General features: G+C 46.1%; 1 protein-coding gene across 2 annotated transcripts in view; it reads right to left on the bottom strand.

The window, feature by feature from the left end:
• The window catches only part of LOC141106254 (DPY30 domain-containing protein 1-like), a 28,899-nt gene extending 11,746 nt beyond the window's left edge, over window positions 1-17,153 (bottom strand). The window contains exons 1-2 of one of the 2 annotated variants that reach the window (XM_073596876.1): window positions 17,034-17,153; window positions 2,613-2,778 (exon numbers count right to left, since the gene is read on the bottom strand). In XM_073596876.1, the coding sequence (XP_073452977.1) occupies window positions 2,613-2,759 (147 nt within the window). In that variant the 5' untranslated portion in view covers window positions 2,760-2,778; window positions 17,034-17,153. Of the gene's footprint in view, window positions 1-2,612; window positions 2,779-17,015 lie in introns of both variants that reach the window. The other variant, XM_073596877.1, reaches the window with a different exon arrangement.
• Between the last annotated feature and the right edge of the window lie 1,004 nt (window positions 17,154-18,157).

Here is an 18,157-nt window from a genome sequence, read left to right as displayed (position 1 = left end):
GAAAGTCAGTGGTCCGGGGCTAATGAAAGCTGCAGACATTCTCAACTGCCTGACCTCACACACTGCCTCCAAGCTCCTGACTGTGCAGAACAGTATTCAATAAGAGAACCAGTTGTGACGGATCCTCTTTAACATTTCATTGTGCATTTAAAGAGAACTTTACTTACAATATACATATTGTGATTTTTCACAGTTTTACAGTTTCTGCCCCATGTGAACTAATATCTGCGTTACAACGTGGCACAGATATTAGCCGCAGATCTGCACATCAGGGTGACTCTGTCTGACAGGATAGATGTATATCAGAAGTAAACTGAGCCAGGGGGTGCTACCTCCAGCTTTGCCTAATGCTGGGTACACCTGAAAATCAGCCAGTTCAGCAGCAACCGGACAAATTTTGGTCAATCTGCACAGCAGTCTTTCTGGCAGACGACCAGATTTTTTCAAAGAGACCCCTGTCAAAATACAACAGCACAGTGTGTGACATCATTGCTTGTGTTGGCAACCTGTCAGCTTTTTTTTTCATTCAACCTGCTGAGTTGAACAAAAAAAAAAAATATTACAGTGTGACCTGGGCTTAAAGTGGTTGTAAACCTTTACCTATACCCAATAAAGTGATTGGCCCTAAGTGATACACAGAGATGAAACAAAAACCAAAACAAATCCTCCTACATAAATTGCACCTGTTTATTTGCAGGCTTCTCCTCTCTGCAGCCATTCACAGTCCAGAATGTATATGGCTTCTCCAAGTTGTCAGAAAAGGGGGGGACTGAAGTTACACTCTGCAGAGTTCAGTGAGGAGAGCTGATTGGAGGGTAGGACCCCCCCCCACTTCAGACAGCACACAGGAACAGAGCTGAGGCTGTCAATCACAGGCTGTGTGCTGGAGATCCCTCCCCTGTCACCTTTTTTCTCTTGGTATCGGGAAAACTTGTTAGAAGTGATTCATGCTGATAGCAGAGGAATGAAGCAGCAGGCAGAAATGACTCTTAGTGCTCTTGAGACAAGTACACAATATAGAAGGATATGCTGTGTTCCTATTTCGTGTCTGAGGTTTGAAAGCTCATAAAAAAATGGACTTTAAAGGCACCAATTATAGAAAAAATAAAGTAAATTTTATTACATATATATTGCATAAAACATGTTAAAAAATACTGCCCAATGCAGTGATGACTTTACAAATTTCATTGCTTTGTTTTAGATGTTACACATACCAAGCCTGCTGGCTTTGGTTGTGGTTTGAGTACAAACCCTTAGCATCTTGTTACATCCCCTCTTTTAAAAAAACTTGGATTCAATATCTGTGTTGCCCAACCACCTGGTCTGTGTCATACGGCTCACTATCCAAGTTCTAGGTGAGACTATTATGCCTTCAAATATGGTTTGCTCTCTATTCTTTACATATTTACATATCTTTCATACTATTGGATTTAAACTAATTTTCTTCTATAGTGATTGTATAATCATTATTCTTATAGGTAGCCTGTCTGCCGCCTAACACTCTCTAGGCTGCTATACGTCTTTTACTACCATTATCAACTGAAGTTTAGCCATCTATACTGCATATAAAAGGTACTACTAGTGACTCATTTTTTGCATACTGTTTTTGGATATATCAGCACGGGTCTTTTTGATACATAGGGGTACTGGCTGTCGAAACCATTCACAGGTATCTTGGATATACCTACCGTATATATAGTGCTTGATTGCACTGTATATTGTTACATGACATATCTCATTATACTTTCCTACTATTCTCATTAGGCACGCCCCCACGTGTTGTCCATTGTACCACATGCACGCCCTATATCTGGTCTTGGACTGTTGCCATGGTGGCCCTATTGGTTCCTTGAGACAAATATTTTATGAAGATTGTATGCCATTAAAATTATTATTGACTGCTTCTTTTTCCTTTCTTAGAAATTACTCATCTCCTGAAGAAGCGTTCTCGCGAAACATGTAGAGCTAGCAATTTATGTTATTATCCAGTATACATCTACGTATATGTCTTATTTTGACATGTTCTTAATGTGTATGATCCATATTGGAGAGGTTTAGTCATCACTGCATTGGGCAGTATTTTGTTAACATGTCTGAGGTTTACAACCACTTTAACTGAGCAAAGGGGAGGAGGCAGCTGACCGGCTTCCTCTGATGAGGGTCTGGATAGGCCCTTATCACAGACGGAGAAGACATGGGGGAGCTCTGTGCTGTTCTGCTGTCTGCACTCCTGTCTCCCCCCAGCAATCACTTCCTGATAACAGGAGAGAGAGGAGAAGAAGTATTACAATGAGCTGCTATAGGTGGCCGTATCGTTCCCTGCACAGTGACAGTGTTCCGGAGGCGCACTGTCACCGTAATATGTACCTACCGTAATAAACAGAGGTTTCCTGCAGGAGCACTGCGCACATGTTGGTGCAAACAAATATACAATTTTAGCATCTGTCAGGATGAATGAACTCCTTGGCATGTACAGGATGTACGTCATCCTGGCATAGCCAATCAAGATGGTGGAATACTCCGAACCTGGAAGAAGACTCCAAGTTGGCGCAGGATCTTGTGAACATGGCATAGCTGAAGGGGAGGAGAGTTTAGTCCAGCTTTAAACTTACCTTTTCGTATTCATCTAAGTTGCTCCTATATTTGTATATCCAGTGTGCCAGATAATAAATAGGGTCCACTGGTCTTTTCTCCGCTACTTCCGCCAGTCCCTCTGCAAGACATTTTCCTACACATCTCTTCAGGTATTCAGAATCCATTTATGTTGTTTGTAGCCCACTGCAACGAAAGAAAAGAGACACAACGCATTGTGCGTTTACAAAAGAATTTGGGATTTTTGCAGTCCGGCATGTTATCATGAGCAATCAAAGGGTTACCAGAGTGTGGTCTGGGGGAACCCATTGTTAGATTTTTGTCATTTCCCACTGTAAAGTGAACTCGTTGGGCATTTTTTTTTTTTTAATTCTTTATTGTGACACTGAGCAAATGCAGACAATTACATAATCTGTTATAGTACAATGTAATAGACAGGTAAATGTGATACAGGTAAGTGGTTGCAAACAATTATGACAAAAAGAACAACTGATTCGACATTTCAGGTTATTAAAACAAACGTTACAGTCAAAATTTGTGGGGAGGGTTCCCCGAGATATCAATACTGTCCATAAAAGAGGCCTGAAAGGCACTCTAGGTTCTGAGTTGTTTGGTTGCTAACTAACTTCCTTGTCTGTGAGTAGTTGTCACTCAGTGAGATATAATGTTTTCTATGTATTTGGTAAGGTGGGGACTAAAGAACTGTAGAACCCATACATGGGACACAATGAGCAAGTAATGGTTGACAAGATTTTCTTTATATCTGTGCCAGTAAGGAACCCAGGCATGAGGATGCATTATACAGGAACGGGGGTCCCCCGGGGTAAGAGGAAAAATGTAAAGGGAAAAAAGGAATTAGGGACGGTTCAGGAGGGGGGGAGGGGGGGGAACAGGGGAAGAAGTAGAAAGGATATAAGGTAATTAGCTACAGAGAAAGGGTAGAGACAGAATGAGTAGGTGCAGTATGACAGGGCAAGGGGTGGAGCCCTCTGCCTGTGACAGGCGCCAATCCGCTGAAATTAGATTGACTGAGCCATTTCTTGAAGATAGACTTCTGTGAATACAAAATGCTGCCAGGGTCTCCAGGTCTCTCGAAAGGTCTCCTCTCTATTGTGCAGGGTGGCAGTGAGATCCTCCATGTCCCTTAATTCGTTTACTTTAGCAAACCACAGGGATAGTGTCGGTGGTCTCTCCGATCTCCAGCAGAGAGGAATACAGGCCTTTGCGGCATTCAGCAGCTGAATGGTGAGGGAGGTCTTATATTTCTTTATGGGTCGTTTTGACAGGTGGAGCAGGCAAGCCGCAGGATCACCCTCCAGGGAAACACCAGTGAGATGTCCGACCGTGCGTGCCACCCCGAGCCAGAATGGGGCTAGCTTGGAGCAGGACCAGAAGATGTGTAGCATCGTCCCCTCCTCGGAGCCGCAGCGCCAGCAAAGGCTGGACACCTGGGGAAAGAAACGATGCAGGATGGTGGGGACTCTGTACCAACGTGTCATAATTTTATAACAGGTTTCCTGTACTCTAGTGGCAATTGAGGACTTCTGAGCGAAGTAAAGAATTTTCTTGCTCTGTACCCCAGTGAATTGGATTCCAAGCTCTTCCTCCCACCTGGAGATGAACTGAGGGATGTACCCCTCCTCTGGTTGGGTTAAGGATGAGTACATTAGTGAGAGACAGTGTCGGATCGGTTCCCCACGGTGGCAAATGAGTTCCAGTTCAGTGAGTTTACGGGTGATGCCTGATTTCCGTAGACAGCTTCGAAGGAAGTTCCGAAGCTGCAATCCACTCCAAAAGTCTAAGGGGGGGTCTGTCACCAATACTCCAGCTTCCAAAGAGAGCTGACCATTGGGTCCCAGAAAGTCGTACAGGCGCCATTTCGTGCCCATTGCCAGTCGTTTAAGTTGTGGATTCTGTGTACCAGGGGGGAACTCCGGGTTGCCCAGAATCGGAACCATGGGAGATGGCTGTGGGGATACCGAGGAGCGCCGGAAAACTTCTCTAACCACCACTAGGGTGCTGCCCAAGGTGGGATGTTCCACAAGGTCTTTAGGGAGTGGTGAGGTGATCCAGGGCCAACTCTTGGCTGACCCCCCGGAGTCCTCCTCCTCCATAGCGACCCAGTGCTTTGCCTCTGTGTGGCAGTGCCAGTCCACCAGCCTGGTTAAGTGAGCTGCTCTGTAGTAGGCCTTTATGTCCGGTAGGCCGACCCCACCCCTGTTCTTAGCCAGGTAAAGGAGTTGGAGTTTCACACGGGGTTTTCGGTGAGACCAGACGAAAGCCCGGAACATGGAATCGATTTGTTTAAAAAACGTTGAGGGAAGTCGGATGGGGAGCGCCTGCAGCAGGTATAGCACCCTTGGAAGCAGGGTCATTTTGAGGGCGCTGCATCTGCCGAACCAGGTCAGCGTCAGAGAGTGCCAGTGCAAGAGGTCAGTTTTAAGGCGCAGGAGTAATGGGGCAAAATTGGCCGAATACAGTTCAGCCGGGTCTGTGGTGATGTCTACTCCCAGATACCGAATATGTTTGGTTGCCCATTTCAATGGAAAAATTGAGCGTAGGCGTTGAACATTCCCTTTATCTACCGTTATGTTAAGAACGGAGGATTTTGTCAGGTTGATCTGAAATGATGAGAGCTTACCATATTCTTGGAGGGATTCCAGAAGGTTGGGGAGAGAAGTAAGGGGTTCTGTTAGGAAAAAGATAAGGTCATCTGCGAAGGCAGCTACCTTGTGAGATTCCGATGGCTTCGGGTAGCCCGATATGGCTGGGTTTGCCCTTATTGTGCATAGAAAGGGTTCTAGGGATAAGATAAAGATCAGGGGGGAGAGGGGGCATCCCTGACGCGTGCCATTTCGAATATCGAAGAAGTCCGATCTTGTCTCATTTACCCTAACCGATGCGGTGGGGTGCGTGTAGAGGGAGAGGATCCACTGAAGCATGGAGGAACGGAGGCCAATGTGCTCTAGGGTTGCCCGGATGAAAGACCAATCAACGCGATCAAAGGCCTTCTCCGCGTCAGTTGACAGCAGGAGAAGGGCTCGTTTGGTGGTCCTTGCCGAGTGAATCAGGTTAACGACTCTTATGGTGTTGTCCCTTGGTTCTCGTAGCGGTACAAAACCAGCCTGATCTCTATGAATCAGGTTTGGTATATGGGGGAGCAGTCTATTAGCTATGATTTTTGCGAAGAGCTTGAGATCCGAATTCAGAAGGGCAATCGGGCGATAACTCCCACAAAGTTGTGGGTCCTTACCTTCCTTCGGGATGAGGGAGATATAGGCCCTAAGGGTGTCTACAGGGAATGTGTTCCCTTCGGTGAGGGTGTTAAGGGCAGAGACTAGGGGTTCCGCAAGTATGTCAAAGAAGGTTTTATAGTACACTGGGGTCAGGCCATCCGGGCCAGGGGCCTTTTTCGGCTTCGAAGAGGCCAACGCAGCTCCTAGTTCTTCTACAGTCAGGGGTTCTTCTAGTTCTTCCCTTATCTCATCCGGCAAAGATGGCATGCCTGAGGCAGCCACATAGGATTGTGGGGTATGTCCGCCCACCCTAGGTGAGCCTGTGTCCAGGTTGTAGAGGCCTGTGTAGAAAGCGCGGAACTCCTCCGCCATATCTGGGGAGGTATTCAGCCTCTGTCCTGTCGATGATTGTATGTGTGGGATGTGTGTTTTCGTACGAGGGCCCTGAAGAGCTCTGGCAAGGAGTGACCCCGGTTTGTTTGAATACTCAAACATAGTACGCCGTGCCCATGCTAGCTTCTGTTTGGTTTTCTGGAAAAGGAGTGTGCAAAGCTCCTCCCGTGCTCTCTGTAAATCCCGGAAGGTTGAACGAGCAAGGCTAGCCTTATGTACACTTTCTAACTTACGAATCTGTGCAAGAAGTTCCTCTGTGCGTTTCAGTCTGTCCCGTTTAAGTCGGGCCCCTATTTTGATCAATATCCCTCTCACAACCGTCTTGTGAGCCTCCCATGTCACAAGGGGGTTGGGAACTGATCCCTCGTTGATGGAGAAATACTCCCGGAGCGCTCTCAGTAGCTCCGCACGTGTTTCCTCCGATTGGAGTAGTGCCTCATTCAGTCGCCACGAGGGAGGAGACCGAGTCACCGGCCCCAGCCGGAGGGTCAAGTGAATTGGGGCATGGTCGGAGAAAGAAATGACATCAATAGACGTCGAGACTACCTTGGCAAGATCTTTATGTGACAGCAGTATGTAGTCTAACCGCGAGTAAGTGTGGTGCACTTGGGAGTAAAATGAGTAGTCTCTATCTTGGTTGTGGAGTAGTCGCCAAGGGTCAACAAGATGTAGGGTATGTAGATCTGCCTTGAGACGCCTCAGGCAGGAGTAGGACAGATGTGAGGCACCCCGCGATACGTCCATGGTTGGATCCATGGCAAAGTTTAGGTCTCCGCCAAAAACAAGCATCCCCTCCGAGAACTCCAGGAGCTCCGAGAGAAGTTTACGGAGGAATTGGGAGTGGCCCACGTTGGGGAAATATACATTTGCGAAAGTGACCTGCAGGCCGGACACCCTTCCCTTTAGGAGTAGAAAGCGACCCTGCTCGTCCGCTCGCTGTGCCTCGAACACCCAGGGAACTGACCTTGCCAATATAATGCTAACCCCCTTTGATTTGGAGACCGGAGAGACACTATGGTATGCCAACGGAAAGGTCCCGTTGGCTAGCCTGGGTATGGAGTCTGCACGAAAGTGCGTTTCCTGTAGAAAAGCGACATGTGTTTTGCCCCTGCGTAGGTCAGCCAATAGCTGCGAGCGCTTCTCTGGTACATTAAGGCCCCGCACGTTCAGAGAGGTAATCTTTAAGTGACCCATCATGACTTCTGGCGTGAAAGTGGAAATCAGTATACGTGTGTATAAGACACAAAGACAGGCACCCTCACAGGCAGAGGGCAGAGTTTAGAGAGAAAGGTATACCAGAAGGGGAAGAATGGAGAGAGAGGGAGGGAGGGAGGAGGGGAGGAAGGGTGGGGTAGGGGAGGTGAACGGTTTCTGTCTTAGACTAACTATGGGCCCCTGGTACACACTAAAAGTGTCCACACAGGAGTCCGCCCTAATGTGGGGGTGGTAGGAGCGTTGTAATCTACTCTACGAATGAGTAGAGTTTAGGCAGTAATTCAAATTGGTCAAAATTTATGGAGATGTGTGGGGAGTAGTGCCACTGAGAATTATATAATGTCTAAACATGAGAACCATATCAAACAACAATACCCATTAGTAATTGGTATCTGCATCGTAGCTGGTAGACACCTTCTGTTAGGTGCAGGTGACCCCATAAGAAACTCATGGATGTCAGACCGATCCCCCCTGCCAACACAGGCAATAGACATTACCAGCGGGGACCGCTCCGACGCCACAAGGCAAGGCTCGATCCTCAGTATCAAGAGTCCCGTGCCCCCCCATCCGGGGGTGACCAGGGGGACCACGCAGGAAGAGGTCGCCACCAAAAGCGTAGATAGAACCCAATATAATAATACAATAATAATGTAGTAAAGGCTGTAAGAAATTAAACACCAAAACATAACAAATGATAAAGAGAGTATATCGCCAACTATTGACATGACCCCGGGAGTATTATCCACTAAGGCCCAGTGTCACCTTCCCCCTCCCATTGCATGACCATCTGCTCATCCTTTATAGTGAGGTTGGGGAGGGCAAGGGGTCCCAGGGGTGTCCTGTATGGCTACTGTGCCAGTTAAGGTAAGGGGGGGGAAACATAACTGAAACATAAGGGAGCAGATGGAGGGGGGACAACCATATAGATCAGATCCTCAGGACACTTATCTGGGAATGGAGGACCAGTTCTCCCGGTGGTGTCAGAGTTCTGGAGAGCCATCTTTAGGTGTCAAAGCTGATGTCCCAGTCGTTGATCTCTCCATTTGCAACAATCCCCCCATCCGCCTCCGATGGAAAACCCCTGTAAAGGGGGTGTCATACCAGACAAGGTTTAGCACACGACCATGGCAGTTCAGTCCTTCAATGGTAAGGCTTGTGGGTGATGGCTGATGTCCCATAGGTCCAGAGCGGGAGATGCAAGTATGGCCAGGAGTCGTATTTCCCGGGGATTGCACAGAGTAGGGCAGTTCAAGCAAGCCCAAGAGAGGCATCCTGCAACCCAGTTTAGTGGGACCCCTGGGAGGTAGGTCCAAAGTCTTCGAAGGCCTAGTGGGGTTTTGTAGCAAAGGCGGTCGTCTGGTCATTCCAGGACCTTGGAGAAAGTATGGTGTCACGCTTCGGCGGACCTCGGGTGAGGTCTAGCAGTCTCTCGGCTGGTGGCCCGTGAGCGCGGCCTACGGGAGCGTTGAGGCCTGGGCAGAGGTGGGCCCAAGGCCTCCGGTGACAGCAGGTATTCAAACCAGTTGGGGACACTCACAGGGGGTTTGGCTAGGAAGCAGAATAGATCTGGAAGTTGGTCTGGGGAGCGTAGATAAAATTCTGCCCCCTGTTTCCGTACAATAAGGTGGAAGGGATGACCCCAGCGGTACGTCGCCTCTGCTGCCCGGACAACCTCCAGCAGTGGTCTCATGAGACCTCGCATTGCTCTCGTTTGCCTGGAGACATCCGGGTAGATCCGGATCAGTGCGCCATCAAAGTCTATGGGACCGCGCTCCCAGGCCATCCGCATGATTTCTTCCTTTATGGTGAAAAAATGTACCCGGCATAAAACATCCCGTGGGAGGTCCGTGGCATCAGGATCTTGAGATGTTGCGGGTGGAATCCTGGGGCCCGGGATACGGTGAACCCTGTCCAGCTCTAGTTCTGCCGCTGGTGGTTTTCCAAGAACTTGGTTCAGGATAGCCGCCACCGTTGCACGGAGATCTGTTCCCATGGTGGCTTCAGGAATGCCGCGGAGGCGTAGGTTATTACGTCTGCTTCTGTTTTCGCCGTCGTCCAGCTTTAATTGTATGTCCACAAGATGGCGGCGGAAGCCACGTTGTTCCTGTTCCATGGCGGTAATCCGGGCGTCCGATGTGGATGCAGAGGTTTCCAGTACCGTGACCCTTTCATCTACTGTATTCACCTGCTGGCGCAGGTCATGTAATTCCCTTGAGAGTGCATTAACAATGGATGCAGCCATTTCCTGTAGATCTTGTCTGGAGGGTAAGCCAGACACTATGTCTCTGAGGGATTCCTCCATGTTACCCCTTGTCTCCCTTGTGTGGCTGGAGCTAAGTTGAGTGTCAGTGATGGGGATCACGGGGGATAAAATAGGAGATGCTGACCTGTCATCTTGGGCCGTGCGGTCTCCTCCTGTATTCGTTCCCGGGTGAGTGCTTTTCTTAGCTGTGGCGGCAGCATTCGACGGAGGTACTCGAGGCGGCGCCATCTTGGCCGAGGTGGCCGGGGAAGAGGCAGCGTGTTGCCTAAGGAAATAGTGAGTTATTTCGGGTCCCTTCCGCACCCCTGAGTCCAGCGGGTGTTTGCGGTCCCCTGGCATGAATTCAGGCTCTCTCAGGGCAGGATTACTGTCCGTTCTCAGGGCTTCCCCGCACAGAGCTCCGAGGTGTGCGTCCTCACTCTGCCATCGCTTGGCCACGCCCCCCAACTCGTTGGGCATTTTAAAGTGTTACTAAACCCAGGACCCTGCATTCAGTATATCTGGTCTCCCACAGTACACAGAACATGGCAATTATTTTAGTAAATATAAACTGCTAAATACTTTTCTCATCAGCAGTATATAGCAGTCTTGTCACTTCTATCAGTGTCCAGCCAAGCACTGGCTAAAGCTCGAAGGAGGAGTTTTCTGACTGTCTTATTAGACTGCAGGACCCCTGACCCTCTGTCTGGACTCTGTGCTATCGGGAAATTATCAGGGGACAGTGGAAGGAGGGGAGAATCTGTGCATACAGGATCAAACAGTCTTTCTTACACAATGAGGAGCATTAACACCCCTTGGTTCCACAGTGAGTATAACAAGCATGCTTTACTGCATATACAGACTGATTTTACTGTTACGGGTTTAGTAACACTTTAAACCTTCAAGGACTCATTCACAGCTGCACTCCTGTATTTAGCTTTTCTAAATGCAGGAAATGTTCTCTGGGAAGTACAAATAACTTTTATGCCTCCCAGATCACTTTTTCTTTTAAAGTAGGTTAAAGTGGTCATAAAGTCTCAAGGTTTTTCACCTTATTGCATTCTATGCATTAAGATAAAAAAACCTTCTGTGTTACAGCCCCCCCCCCCCCCCCCCCAGACCCCCCCTTTCCTTACCTGAGCTCAATTGTTCCAGCAATGAGCACGAGCCCTGCGGCTCCAGCCGCTGTCTCTCTCGTCATTGGACAGATAGAAAACAGCAGGAGCCATTGGCTCCCGCTGCTGTCAATCAAATCCAGTGACACGGGAATGCATTGATAAAGAACATGAACCACACGCAAATTCTTCATTCACACGAAAGCACATGTATTAATGCATGGGTGTTGCATTTTTTGTAACATGCTGTAATGCATTGGTGTGTTTTTTACATGCGTTGCATTTTTTACCTTGTTTCATTGGTTCATAGTCCATTCGTTTTTTTTGTTACCATGTGTCGGGAATGCATTCACAAATGCACCCCAACACCCCGCCAAAGACACACAGGACCCTGTGCAGTGCCCCCGGAGATGTGTGAACCAGCTCCATTGAGAGCCGGTCACAACCTCCTGTCATGCGAATTGGATGCGGAGAAACCCACATCTAATTTGCATCAGTGTGAACCTAGCCTAAAGTGTATTTATTCCAAAAACAATTGTGTGTGAAAAACCCCTGCACAAATACCGTATGACATAAAGTGAAAAACTTACCATTTTATTCTCTAGGGCCTCTGCTTGAAAAATAGATAACGTTTTTTTTTTTTTTTTGGGGGGGGGGGGGGTTCTACGTAATTTTCTGGCAAACAATACAGATTTTTACATGTAAACAAAACAGGTCAGAAAGGCCTGGCATTAAAGTGGGGATTGTCAGCACCATCTAGTGCCAGTAATGCTGTATTTTTCATGCCTCAATCACAAAAAATACAGCACTGTTTCCATTAGATTGCGCTGAAGATTATAGGAGAGCAAAGATTTGTAGCGCTGGCGTGAATGGCTGACGCATTTGCACGGCACATTTTTTTATACATGGTCCCTATAGTAAGTGAATGACAAACACATCTCAATTTAAGTTTAGCCAGTTCTAGGGGCAAATAACATATCCACACCCTGAGCAGGGGCAGATCCAGGGGGGGAAACAGGACAATTGCCCCTCCCCCCGAAAATATCACACTGACTGACATGATTTGGTTGTCAGTCACTTGCAGACTGCAGCGCTGCTATGCTCGAGTCTCTCTGTCTCATCAGCTGATCAGCGGCGCAGAGAGAGAGACTCTAGTGTGTTACACTGTGCCTGGATCAGGAGGAGCCTGGAGGTGGGTGGAGGTGAGCCGTTGGCTTGGCAACCCTGCACTTGTTGCCGCCAGGCGTCTAGCAGCGTGTGGCGTCATTGAGTCAGTCACATGACTCATGTCGGACTTGGAGTCTCAGACTCAGAGACGACGTGACGGTGGCAGGAGCTGCCTGGAGGAGCCTAGGGGAACAGTTGTTGCTGCGGTATCAGACTGCAGTAGTGAGTAGTGGCGCCGTGTGGCAGAGGCAGAGCGCCAGCAATCATCCTTCTAGGCGGCTGCCCCTGAGTGTGTTGGCCCCTCCCGGCTGCAGCACCTCCTCCCTCCATCTTGTCCACACTCCAAACAGTCACTCACACTGACTGCAGGCCTCTGCCCCTGATAGCAGGTAAGTGACACAGCAAGTGACAATTGGCAACAAATGACAGGTGACGTGGCAAGTGACAGTCCGCAACTTGTGGCAGGCGACATGGCAAGTGACAATCCGCAACATGTGGCAGGTGACGTGGCAAGTGACAATCCGCAACGTGTGGCAGGTGACGTGGCAAGTGACAATCCGCAACGTGTGGCAGGTGACGTGGCAAGTGACAATCTGCAACGTGTGGCAGGTGACGTGGTGGTTGACAATCCACATCTGGTGGCAGGTGGCTTGGCAAGTGACAATCCGCAAAAAAAAAAGGTGTCTTTGTACTCACCTCAGTGCCAATTTCTTATCCTTAAAAGTCCTATTCACCATATGGAGGGAGTAATTCCTCCCATCTTTTTGAATGACAAAACACCTCTGTACACAAGACCTAATATACCAATGCCATACGCTCCTGACAACTCATTTCAAGATGGCAGTTAAATCCGACTCTGTTTTTACATACAGTATCTGACAAGAGTGAGTACACCCCTCACATTTTTGTAAATATTTTATTCTATCTTTTCATGTGACACTGAAGAAATGACACTTTGCTTCAATGTAAAGTAGTGAGTGTACAGTTTGTATAACAGTGTAAAATTGCTGTCCCCTCAAAATAACTCAACACACAGCCATTAATGTCTAAACCGCTGGCAACAAAGTAAATACACCCCTAAGTGAAAATGTCCAAATTGGGTCCAAAGTGTCAATATTTTGTGTGGCCACCATTATTTTCCAGCACTGCCTTAATCCTCTTGGGCATGGAGTTCACCAGAGCTTCACAGGTTACCACTGGAGTGATGTTGATGACGCTGAGCATGTGTACTCAACTTCTTTGGTCCACCATGGCGAGGCCTGTTCTGAGGGGAACTTGTCCTGGTAAACAGCTGTATGGTCTTGGCCACCATGCTGCAGCTCAGTTTCAGGGTCTTGGCAATCTTTTTATAGCCTAGGTCATCTTTATGTAGAGCAACCATTCTTTTTTTTAGATCCTTAGAGAGTTCTTTGCCATGAGGTGCCATGTTGAACTTCCAGTGACCAGTATGAGAGAGTGAGAGTGATAACACCAAATTTAACACCCCTGCTCCCCATTCACACCTGAGACCTTGTAACATTAATGAGTCACATGACACCAGGGAGGGAAAATGGCTAATTGGGCCCGATTTGGACATTTTCACTTAGGGCTGTACTCACTTTTGTTGCCAGCGGTTTAGACATTAATGGCTGTGTCTGTGTTGAGTTATTTTGAGGGGACAGCAAATTTACACTGTTATACAAGCTGTACACTCACTACTTTACATTGTAGCAAAGTGTAATTTCTTCAGTGTTGTCACATGAAAAGATATAATAAAGTATTTACAAAAATGTGAGGGGTGTACTCACTTTTGTGAGATACTGTAAATGTAATGTGAGTAAAAAAGGGGTGAAAAAAGTCATATGACCCTTTGCGGGAGATTTACTAAAACTGGAGCATTCTGGATATGGTACAGCTGTGCATGGTAGCCAATCAGCTTCTAACCTGTTCAATCAAGCTTTAGCAATAAGCCCGGGTTCACACCAGTGAGGTTTTGAAGTTGCGCTACTTCAGCGATACTTCCAAGCAGTGCGATTTCATGTGCAGCTTGCTGATATCTGTGAGACTTCATTTACCCTCCCTGACGGTATTCCCATGTGTGGCTCGGGGTTAAATTTCAGTACCATTAGTGGTAACCCCGAGCCACACTCGGGATTACATCTCAGGATCCTGGTGCGGCGTTACTTACCTTGTCCCCAGGATCCTGCGATGCCCCCCCGCTGTGTCTGCAGGCTCTGTCCTCCTCCCGATTCTCTGTGTGCCGGGCTCTGTTCCCCGCGAGCGTCATGGCGCACGGGGGCGGAGCCTGGCGGTAAATTCAAAAAGTACTAAATTCATAACACATACAGTACACTATAATCTTACAGATTACATTACTGTATGAAATCATTTCACATCCCTTTTGTCCCCAATGCTTTGTCCAATGCCCTGCATGCAGTTTTATATTATATATACTGTTCTTTCTGCCTGGAAACTTGAGATTGTCCATAGCAACCAAAAAGTGTCCCTTTACGTCAATAGTGGTTTTAGACCAGCTAGAAAACAGCGATCGTAAATTAGAACACTTGCAGAATTGAGCGATAGTGAATCGTGGGGAAATTCATTTTATTATTATTATATTATTATTTTTTATAGTTATTTATTATATTAGAATTTATGATTTTGTGTTTCAGACTTTATCATACCCGGGATGTCTACTAGACTCTTGTTTGGACAGATTTAAGTGTCTTATTACTAAGAATTACAGGCCTACAATAAAAAACGCCAAATTTATATGCAAAACAACGTACCGATTTGAGTCGCAAAGATCTGACATAATGATACCAGCAGGGAGGTTAACAGGTGTCAATGCAAATCGTACTGAAATCGCACAGAAATAGTACAGGAACCTTTTTCAAAGTTGCTGTGACTTGAGTCGCAGCAATTTGAACATTTCCATTGCCGCGAATGGGGTGCATCTTGTCATGCCACTTTGAATTGTCAAGTCTCACTGGTGTGAACCAGGGCTTAGCCCTCGTTCACATTGAAGCGATTTATCATGCGATTTGACAGGTTTAAATTGCATGACAAGTCTCAGCCTATTGTTGGCAATGGCACCATTCTAATCGGTGCAACGCCGACTTTGTGGCGCCGTACCGATTTTCAAAAGTAGTTAGTGCACTACTTTTGCCGATTTTGAGTGCGACTTCAATAGACATCTTTGCATGAAGCCGCACAGATGTCTTTCAAGTCGCACCCGAAGTCACACTGAAATGCGGCTTTGATATCCTCCATTCAAAACCCAAGCAGGACACGATCTGCATGGAGTCTGAATGTTCTCCTTGTGCGGGTTTCCTCTGGGTACCGACCTGTCCATCCACCTGGCGAACCCAGATCACCCATCCGAATCTCGGCTCAGCACTAACCATCCAGCACTCAGCAACCTTTTCTTAAGCCACTTGTTGGTGTGATTAGGACAACTTGGCAAGCATCTGCATCATATATAGGATTCTTTGAAAGATGAACCGGGACTACTCAACAGGGAGCAACTCTAAGGAAGGTTTATGAAGGACTATTACCCATTTATGTCTTTTCAAATGGAAGGAAGATCCACCTAATATCTCCAATGACTGAGTATATCCGGTGACTTATGAGTCTCTATCGCTGAGCGGCTGGTCCATTTGTATGAATATAGGGGATACAGACATACGGATCAAGACGTCAGAACGGTGAGCTGTACTGGGTTAACCCACTGCCTTAATACCGTTAATGTTTCCTTTGACCAATGTTATCCCTCATTAATCAACTGTGATCCATACCTACATAGCAACCTATGACCTGCGCCTTTCAACTATGCGATTTTGAAATACATATGCTTTGCTGCTTTACAAGTTTGAGTGGAAGTTACTTGCTGAACATCCTTTGACTGATGTTATCCCTGATTAATCAATTGGGATCCATACTTACATAGAAACCAATGACCTGCGTTTTTCAAACTGTGCGATTTTGAAATCCATATGCATTGTTGCTTTACAAGTCTGAGTGGAAGTTACTTGCTGAGCGGAACACACAAACTCTCTATACATAATCACCGCTGGCTAATCTCATCTATATTACAGTGACTTTTGTCTCTATTGAGTTACCAGGCCAATCTGCGGTGAATATACAACAATCAGATTGAACCGTGTGTGTGAGATGGGTGACTGATGTGTATGGCTGGATCTGCTATGGACACCGGTGTTCCATTAAGACCTTCTTGTCTTAATTTTAATTAAATGTGTTTGGAGGAGGGATTTGGGAACTTTTTTATTATTTTAGACAAGTATTTTTGCAAGTATTTATTTGTTTTTGTACAATTAAATAAAGTTAAATTAGTCCTTTATACTTTGTGTATCCTTTCTGAAGAATACTTTTTGGGACCTTTGTCCCTATCTTTTTTGGGTACTCCGGTTTCCTCCCACACTGTACGTGTATGCAGGGACCTTAGATTGTAAGCTCCTGAGGACAGGACTGATGTGAATGTACAATATGTAAAGTGCTGGGAAAAAATAATAACTGATGGTGATAGAAGATCTATGTGACAATCACAGAGGAGAAGACCTGTCGCCACCTGTCATCTCAGGGAGATATCTGCACCCCCCACCCCCCAATATGATTCTCTATACTCTGTATAGTATGTCCATTGCAACTATTAATTAGATATACAATATGGAGTATAGTAAAAAAATCATAAATCAATAATAAATAAATAAAAATATTATAAATTAATAATACAAAATATAACAGCTCATAAATTAATAACAAATTAATAATAAAAAGGAACAGAATAAAACGATTATACATTATTAAATATATATATATATATATCAGAATAAAAAGAATCTAAATTATTAATAAAAAGATAATAAATCAATAATAAAAACTAAAAAGATCAATAATACAATTGCAATCATATTCAGAATACGAAGAGATACTGAGCGAGCTGCATACAACATAATTCTTGTAGGAGAAGTCTAGCAGAGATATGGAAGCTCTGATCTCACTACACACAATCCATAGATTTCTACCACTGATCGTTATGATACCACCAGCACTTACCGCACGGTATAAACCTACCTCTCTACTCTCCTGCCCCACAAGCAGCCACAACGCGTCCCGTCTCCAAGCAACCCAAACAAAGCGCCGAAAATACGTAAATGCTCAGCGACCTCAAGCGGCCATACTTGTTTAGGGCATGCAAGTTTCCAAGGCACAGACTCGGGACGGAAACAGAGTAATATAAACGAAAGACTTAATTCTGTTAGAATTCTATTCTAATGTTTAATATATGAACAATTTGAGTGTTTATTCTTACCCTGAAGCCATGTGTTTAGATATAGGAGGGGCTATTTGGCGGACATTTTTTCGGAGACCAATTCTTACTGGCTTCCTTGCTGCACTTAGCTGTGTGTGTGTAGTGTGTGTACTGCTGCCCCCTTGAGGGAGAAATTGTGAAGCACATGCATCACTGCTACAATTTTTCTTATCACATTCTAATCTACACCATCCAGTCACCTGTTCTATATTATATAATAAAAGTTTATATTAGAAAACTTTTTTTTTAAATGATCAAGTTTTTATTTTATTATTAAATTATAAGTGGATTCCGCCTTTGTTTTGTTTTTCCTCCACTCCACCTGTATGTGCTGCAGTCTGCCTCCAAGTATGGATGAGGTTTGAGTCCATCCAAACCCTGGGTTTGCGGTGGATCCCTTGGCCTTGCATTAGGGCTGAATTGCAAAATACTGACTAATAGATTTGCAAGCCAGACATCAGGAACAAACCATAATGCACTACTAAGGACTCATTTACACTTGCTTCGGCTTCAACACACATTAACGGCTAGTTTACACTTGCTTCAAAACAAGGCTTCGGAAAGGCTTTGTTAAAGCTCTCTGAATGCTAGTCAAAGCCCCGTCATTAAATAAAATGGTTAGCTTACAGTCCTGTTTACACCTTGCTTTTGCTTTTCTTTGCTACACTTTGCTTCAAAAATTATACCCCATGTAGCTTTAGTGGTGCTTCAAAGCGTCTTCAAAGCCTCCATAGAAATCTCAGCAAAGCTCGCTTGAAGCCCCACCGAAGCCTCACCAAAGCCCCACCCAAAGCTTTCATCTGCCCCTATTCACATGTACCTGCTGAATGTGAGGATGCATGTAAACAGTGACAGACAGCCATGGCCTCTCTTAGACTGTTATTAC

This window comes from Aquarana catesbeiana, linkage group LG08 (genome assembly GCF_042186555.1).
Source record: "Aquarana catesbeiana isolate 2022-GZ linkage group LG08, ASM4218655v1, whole genome shotgun sequence".
NCBI lineage: Eukaryota > Metazoa > Chordata > Amphibia > Anura > Ranidae > Aquarana > Aquarana catesbeiana.
The sequence above is the reverse complement of the archived record's forward strand: the minus strand, read 5'-3'. Positions and strand labels throughout refer to the sequence as shown.